Genomic DNA, 8,470 nt, shown 5'->3' with positions numbered 1-8,470 from the left:
ACGGAAAGTACACACGTATTTTAATGCGGTTTTTTTAATAGTCGTGATTCCTGTGGGAGGTTTAATGTATAATGTATTTTACACAAGCGAAGCCGGGACGGGTCGCTAGTCGTGTAATTAGTAGTTTGGTAGTTTTTGAATAACATATATTGAAAAAGCATTTAGATACCAGAATCGTCACTCTGGTGAAATCCACACTTGGTTTATTATCAACAATAAAAAACAAATATATATATATAAATAACCCTAATTTATTTCTGGTACAAAATTGAATGTTACACTGTTCACTAGAATAAACAACACATTGATTTCAACTGAACTAGTTAATGGCGGCGACAAACAATTATATTTTACTAGTTTAAAACAGTTAGGTAATTTATTAATTACAAAGATTGGGCTCATACACACGACAAACTCCGCATTATCGCGCCCCCCTCCCTTTTGTTTTCACAGCAAGCAACACGTAGGTGTGGGCGCAGCATAGCGGACACATACTTTCCACATTATACTGAAGTTCGCGCCATGAAAGGAGTCCCACTGATTGCGGGGCTACTGTCACTAACAATGTGGCCCATCAATATGTCCACTAAAAAGCTGCAACAACAGCATTCCAAAAGAGGGTTCACATCAGGCAGGCAGCAGTAATATCACAACCATTCCATTCAAAATTTAAAGCTTCATTTTTTAATCGGAGCCTGAGCTTCGGTGTGTGACACCGTTGAATGAAACCTGAGTATGCAAGGATTAAAGAGAGAGAATTTCATTTTATAACCACGGGACTTCTTACATGGCGTCTCTATCTATGAATTCCAAAAAAGTGAACACATTGATATACCTACTTATAAGACTTTTTGGCGTGCGAGCAGTCTACTCAACTTTTCGTCTAATGACTGCGTTGATGATAAATATATAGTGCTATGAAATTCTTGCAATCTTTCATTGCTACCTACATATACGCTATCGCTACACCTTTTCTAAAGCGATCCACAGGCACAAACTATACAGTTACTTCTATACAGTTTATCTTTACCTTGCTGGTTACAAACGTATACTTGCGATTGACATAACTGTACGCTAACACACCTTATTTCATAATCTTACATTGTCAGTTTTACGAACTAACTAAAAATGACAAAACGCGCCTAGTGTGTTAAACGAAAATGGGAGTGGTAAAGTGTGTGTGTTTCCGACACATTCGAATAAATAAAAGCGAGTGCGAATTTATTTCAGGGATGAAATTAAGAATAAAACTATATATGGGATCCAATATTATCTCGCTATCTCTTGCGTAATGTAGCGTAAGATAAATAAATATTAATAACAATTGGAATGCCATCCTCGAGAGTTTTTTCAAAAAAACAGCTACACCGCTTGAATATTTTAGTCGGCTTGTTTTATAAAAAAATTCCTTAATCCCACAAAAATTGCAAAAAATAAAAATCATTTACGCGAAAGAAATCACGGTCGCCGGGTATAAAATTAAACCGCGACCATTACAATAATATATCCTCAAATTTTGAGACGTGTGAACTCAAATTGCAATTTCTGCCATTAGCAACTCCCAATCTGCGTGTGCGCACCACTAGGTATATGCGGTCAGTGGTAGCTTTGTACGCTGTGCACGCTGGTGTGCGGACGCGCGGTCTGGTCCGCCGATACGTGCGACCCGCTTGTAGTGGTCCTCTGGACAACGTCCGACGAACTGAAATAAAACATTGTAAAAATTAAAACGTTTCTTGTTATGTCTAGAGTGATTTTTAAATGAAGCATGCACTACAACTTTGCATGTGTCGTCATGTGTCAATTGTGTCAACTAGTAACACGTATTATTCGTAGTTTATAATGGCTAGCAAGATTTCCACATAACTGTAATTTTTTTTGTCCAATGACTATAAAATTTTATCTCTTTCATCTTTCGTAACTATAACATTTGACAATTAAGTAAGTGTTATATACAAACCTAATTATATCGGCTACTAATAGCTGACCTGTAAGCCCTATGTAACGCTTTGATTATTCTTGTACATTTATTTGGACCCTGACACAAAGAGCATTATAAGGTCATTAAAAATATTTCTATTTTTACCTCGGTGAAATATTGTCCGCTTCAGCATTTTGCAAACAAATCCATTGCGGCGTCAGAAAGTCACTGTTTTTGGCACAATCCAGGGTACCGTTGTAAACCAATAGGTCATCCATCAGTACCTGAAGTAACGAAAGTTGTAAGTTCATAATTTTAATGCCGGCCAGCCAAGATGAAATATGAAATAGGAACAGTCAAGGATATTTACTCCAAATTCTTTGACACCTCGCGTCGGCGTCTTCCCGTAGTTCCAAATTTTCATGCCGTACACGGCCACTGGCATATCGAACACGAAAAATACTCTGTAAATTGAATAACAAAGTTATGGTTGGTGTTTCTGGGACTCCGTACTTTTAGAGATAAAAACGGAACCCGCAATTACAATTGTAAGTTTTTCTGTCAAATCAAGACCCTTTTACTATGTAAAACCTAACACATTCATATCTTTAAATTGTGTTTCTTATATTTATCAATGTCAAATATAAAATGCAATTGTGACAAAACACATTTCAGCTTAAGTAAATAACCACATTTATGCAAATAAAGAATTGTAGCCTGACCGGTTGAGCGTGCGCGGCAACACAGGCGCGAGCCAGGCGTGCGCGCCGCGGCCGACGGCGGCGTTGTGTCCGTCCACGAGCCGCTGCGGCGTGCGCGCGTCCTGCACGCTCACGCTCGCCGGCTGCGCGCACACGTCTGTGCGCAATTTACATTGGTGTTCCCTCTCGATAGTCAACTATCGATTGAGTTTCGATTTATTTAAAAAGTCATTATTTGCAAATACAATATATTACATACACGACTCAATCATGTCCTCCCTGATGTATCCATCGACGGCTTTGATCGTAAATGGCTCGTGACAAAGGTTACGTGTATATCATACACTACCACTGTACGTACTGGTGAAGCCAAAGGAGCCATTCGCTGGATAGAGGTGTTGGGCTACCATATATGATATGATAATGACAGTGATAATTATAGATAATGACAAGTTTACCACAATCTAATTCGCCTTTCCTTTCCTTCTCACTTCCCCTCCAATTCGCCATTGATTTCTGTACTTTGAAAGAAAGAAAACAAGTTCCTAACTACAATTTTTTGCCATTGCAATACCAAATTGAATGGTCAGAATTCGCTCAGTATTGCCAAAAGAAAACAGTGACCTCATTTATTTTATCACTTTCTTATTAGACTAAAAAACTCACTGCTCTCATTGAGTGGTATCTTCTCTCCATTAGGGTCGTACAGTTCAACCCCAGTCAGGCCCACGTAGTAGGGGTCTCCCCATGTTGAGAAGATATTGATCTGGAGTACAAAGCCGACCGGCACTGGTAGATCATTCGTGACAGGAGACCATGGAGTCAGATTCTCAGGCTCATTCAATCTGTACAGGATTTAATAGTAGAGTTTACGTTACGTTCAATATGGGTTACAGAGTTAGATACGGTTTAAAGAAATTAAAGTATCTACGAGAGGAGTAGGTTTATAAAACATCAATGAAATCAAAACTGTTTTTTTCTCTGAGATCGAAACTAATAGGAAATAAACTGAAGTTGGTAAACGGTTACATTTTCAATAAAATAAATCTGTCATAAAAGTAGCTCGTACGTAATACGTGTCCTTATGTTATTTTAATACTTACCTGCAATTACGTTCAAACTCATAAGTAGACATGAAGATAATTAGCAAAGGAGATAATTATAAGTTAGCAGAATAAATAAGTTGAGCACTGAACTGTTCTGAGTAACAATAGATTACTATCTGCTTATACATATATAATAGTATTATCTACAGCTTCATGATTAAAACAGACCTGTCATCGAGAGCTGTGAGCTCCAGCTGGTGCACGAAGTCGTAGCAAGTGTCTCCGGGCGCTCTCCTCAGCAGCGCCGGCCGCTGGTGCAAGCTCACGTCGTCCAGGTACAAGCGGGCGTGTTTAACGCCGATATACGACAGCTCCATGTTCGCGTTGTAGTTCCACAGGCGGATACCTATTATTTTTTTGGGTTTGTTGTGTTTATTCAGCTCGAAGGACCAAGTGTCATTTGATGGAGAAAGTGAGAAGTTACATCGTATGTTTAAAAATCAATTTATACCTAGATAGGTTTTCTTTGAGGTAACTTTCATACTACATTGATGACATAATATTATTCAGTGATATGTGAAACTTACCTGTAATTTCAGTAGGTTCTCTCATCTCCAACACCACATGACAGTGATTATAGGCGCTGAAACTAGTGCACCACATATCGTCAAAGTCGGTCGTGATGTTCCGGCCGTTGAACAGATTACGGACCTCGACGAGGGAGGCGGGAGGGGGAGGGGGAGGGGTGTCCGATGCAGGTGCAGTAAATGCAAACGCGCGATGGACTTGGATAGGTTCATTGTGGCAGAGCACTTCGATGCCTGTGGAAAATGCATTGTTTTATTATAAAACCCACGTTGGTTAATTTGACGTCTTTGAAGAAAAAATGCTAAGAAGTTTGTGGCGCCGCATCTTTATCTTCGCTTTGGACGCCTGCAGTAATCTGCTGATAAAATATAATGTTGTAGTCGTGAAATCTGACAGAAGTTAATTGGCAGTTAGGTAGGTCTATCCAAGAAGTAAATATTTATATATTCCAAGTAATAAAGATTTTTTTAAATCTGTAGTTGGTTCTAGATATGGTGATTGCTTATGAGGGCAGGTATTTAGGGTGAACTGTAAGATTCTAGTTCTTATTTACCTGTCAATCCTATCAAATGCCTTTGCCCCCAATTGGACATCAATGTTAAGGTGACCTTCTTCACCACATATTTGATCTCCTTGTCCTCGTAATTCAAAGAATCCAGCAGTTCACTAGGGCTTAGCTGGTTGCTGTCGTTGGCCGTTGGAGGGCGCTGTTCAGTTGTTGTCTCCATGGGTTCGTTGTCCCTAAGAAGCGCCTGGAAGTTCCTGTCGTTCACCATTACGGCTTCGAGGATGTTGGCGTCCTTTGTGAACAGGATTGTCTGCAATGTATATATAAATCTTTATTTTTGTATCACTTGAAAATGAATTTTACTAGGTAAAGTTAAGGCTGGTTTTTATTTGCGCTTTTTTCTGAAAAGTAATCCGTCAGGTTATATTGGTAGCAAATACGGTTCCAACGATAACAAGACTTTTCGTAGCTGGCCTACTAATAGTTATATCCATTATCAACACAATCCACGGAACTGGGAATAGCTCTGTCTTTGTCATTTAATACATGAATTGGGGAAGTAGAGCTAACAATGAGACAAGGTTTCATATGAGGTATAATCGACCGTAAGTTAGCATGGATAATAGCGATAATAGCGGCGAATTTGCAATTAATTAGAGTAGGCTAATATGCTGTTGACTATCCACTTCGGATACTCACATCGCCAAAGCTGGACAAGGATCCCTTGAGCTCCCCACTGGACCTTGCGATCTCCCCGTGGAAGATGATCTGGTCATCCAATCTCATCTGCACCAACCGCACGCCGCGCGTCGAGTATATGCGGGATTTGTTATAATTCTGAAAGTACATAAGTAGTTGTCTTTAGGTAGCATTTTAAAGAATGTGACCTAGACCTAGGTCCTAGTTTGGTTTTTTCTATCTACTGCATGTTTGCGATTGAGATAGTCATTTGGGTGGAATGGTTGGTCATGTACAGTCCGTTTATAAAGAGGCGCCTTGTCCTCTTGGCTGGCAACACTGGATGTTATCAACCAATCTTGACCATTATATTTGGTATTGCAATGACAAAAAATGTAGATGGTTCAATACGCTTTCTACTCTTTATAGACATATTGTAAAGGCAGAATAAAATATTTTAATGAAAACTGTCGCTCTCTCTCTCATGTAAACGTTTCGTCATCAGCCGCTGAGCGTCAGTGCTCATAGTCCACTGAAATCATGGAAGTAATCGAGTCATAGAATAGTCTTAAGTCTCCTACCTAACTTTTTTATTAATATACTTAATTTGGCAAGAAATATAATGTTACCCATATCCTCAACAGCGCCAGCGTAGCCCTCCTGGCTAGCAGCAGACAGAGCGCGACGGGCGCGGCGCGCGGCGCAGACGCACTCCAGACGTGACGCTCGTCGCGCGTGCGCAGCACACCGTCCGCCACGCTCGCCGCGCTGCACTGGTCGCCCGCTTCCGAGTCCGTCCATACCTGACATATACATAAGTACAGTGTCTACAAGGAATAGAAAACTGATTCTTAATGAACTATATTATTTTGCCATTGCAATACAATACAAGTCAATCATCTCTCATTTTTAGAAATAAAAATATTACATAACTTTTTGTTAGTTAACAACCCTGTTAATCATAAAAAAATTAAAGATTAGGTATTATAAAGTGCGATTGTAACAAAACATATTTTAGCTTTTAGGCATAATTTTCTATGCTTTAACTTTATGAATAACGAGGTGCATCCTATTAAAATGTTTTCAAAATTATATGTTACCTATTACTATACTTTATTGATCGTAGCAAATATAACATTAAATCATAATTTCGATTCGTTTGGTATCATACATCCTACACAAATACACCATCAGATAAGATTTCAATTTTATATTCCAGTTAGCAGTTTGAGGTTTCATTGATTAGGTAACTAAATCCTAAATCACATCTCACCTTTTCGATTATTACGTCATTTCCATTAGCATCAAAGATCTCAACACCGTTCATGCCAACAAGATACTTGTCGCCCCAATTGGAAAAAATCTTTATCTCCAACAGTCTCCCTTCGGGCAATTCCGGAATAACAAACTCTGTTTTAGGCACTTCCTTATGCGCGGGCACAGATATTAATGATGTCGTTTTTATCTGATTCTTAATACTTGGTCTCCTGTTCACGTTATTTTGAAAATTCATTGATTCTTCTTTTTGGATAATAGTTTTACGTAATTTATTCGTATCTTGAAGTTCTGAAAATATACACAAGTATATCCAGTAAATTAAGTAGCTTGTTTATTTTGTTAAATAACCTATGAGTAAAAGTATTATTCAGTGGTCATAAAAATGTAAATAGGTACTTACTTGGGCCTAATATAACATCATGGAAGTCGTCATCTATAATGTTTGAACGCCTGTGTCTAGGAGTTACATAATGCGGTAGAAGATCAGACATAAAATCATGAGAACCACAACTGGCTGTGTCACCCCAGTCTACTTTGCTTCTGACACTGTATTTCCGTCGACCATTTTGAGAATATCCTGTATAAACATATAAATGGTATTTAGCTATAGATCAATTCCTTTCCGCGACTTAATTAGATAGCTTCAAGGAAAAAAACAATAAAAATAAATTATTTATTTGGTTTAGAAGAGGATAATTAAAAATACACTAATCACTGCTCACCTTTGTTATTAGGACGTATAGTACCTGCGGATAAAGCTATTGGCTGACCTTTTGGTTTTGTCAGAAGATCCAATTTGTTATCCAAAGACGTTCTTCGGGATAGTCTTGGAAAAAATAGATAAGTTATATTAAATATTCAAACTAAGACAAATTCCTTTTTAAATCTCCTGGCATTTAAGCTTACCTGGTATTTTCTAGTTTCGAGTTACCAAGTATCAAAACTGGTTCGTCGAAGTTAGGACAGGAATCGCTATTTATGTGTGTTTCTTTCATCTCCCTGGAATGGAATGGCGTTTTAGCGTCAAGGTCTATTGTACGTGTACGATGTTGAAGGGGTTGTTGAGGACCTTGGATATTCATTGTTGAATAGTATGCATATGGTACGGACCACTACGGAAGTAATCGAATACATTGTGCTAAAAATTACACCCACAATGACGTAGGCAGGGCCATTAATCATTCAGGCAGGTCAATAGTTTGAAACAAAGGTACTTACTTGGTAATATCTTCGAGCCAATGTGGCAATTTTCTATCGTTATTTGAATATTCAAGCCCATTTCGTTGGTGTGCCATCCTTCAGCCATCAGAAATGAGAAATTTCCTCCCTTTTGCAATTTAAAATCTTTGAAATCCTAAAGACTTTATGCACATATTATTGTGCTTATAAATAAGTCTCCCTAAAATATAATGTCAATAAAGAAAATTTATAAATAAAAATGTTTTTGAAATTAGTTATTTATTATTTTATATCATCATCGACACTTGCACTTTTGAAACATATTTTTACCGCTGTTTGTTTGACCTTGGTTCCTATAGTTACATTACATTTTACCTTAATAAAAAATAATCACAGATACAAGACTACGAAATTATGAATATTGGCAAAAAATTTTATATAATTAATAATTTAGAAAATTCATGAATTGTAAAATAAACATGCTGTTTGTTTATTTACTTGGAAAAATTGGAAAAAATCTGAACGAAAATAAAACGTTTCTTTGTTTCCTTCCAATTTCTACACCTCTATT

At 37.8% G+C, this 8,470-nt stretch overlaps 1 protein-coding gene across 4 annotated transcripts; it reads right to left on the bottom strand.

Moving 5' to 3' along the window:
* Nucleotides 1-229: 229 nt before the first annotated feature.
* On the bottom strand, nt 230-8,253 carry LOC128675402 (protein KATNIP homolog). Of its 4 annotated transcripts, none has more exons than XM_053754802.1 (16): nt 7,939-8,253; nt 7,627-7,719; nt 7,443-7,546; nt 7,121-7,297; nt 6,716-7,008; nt 6,072-6,245; nt 5,464-5,601; nt 4,810-5,074; nt 4,256-4,489; nt 3,897-4,074; nt 3,289-3,467; nt 3,081-3,143; nt 2,644-2,779; nt 2,292-2,385; nt 2,087-2,205; nt 230-1,702 (listed from the first exon to the last, which is right to left on the bottom strand). In XM_053754802.1, the coding sequence occupies exons 1-16, from the start codon at nt 8,013-8,015 to the stop codon at nt 1,597-1,599; spliced, it is 2,430 nt and encodes an 809-aa protein (XP_053610777.1). In that variant the 5' UTR covers nt 8,016-8,253; the 3' UTR covers nt 230-1,596. The 4 variants fall into 4 exon arrangements, 3 of the variants coding, with proteins under 3 accessions (XP_053610777.1, XP_053610778.1, XP_053610779.1); XM_053754803.1 differs by having other exon boundaries at nt 7,491-7,546; XM_053754804.1 differs by lacking the exon at nt 3,081-3,143.
* Between the last annotated feature and the right edge of the window lie 217 nt (nt 8,254-8,470).

Source organism: Plodia interpunctella, chromosome 14, assembly GCF_027563975.2.
Source record: "Plodia interpunctella isolate USDA-ARS_2022_Savannah chromosome 14, ilPloInte3.2, whole genome shotgun sequence".
NCBI lineage: Eukaryota > Metazoa > Arthropoda > Insecta > Lepidoptera > Pyralidae > Plodia > Plodia interpunctella.
This window is presented reverse-complemented; position numbering and strand designations above follow the sequence as displayed.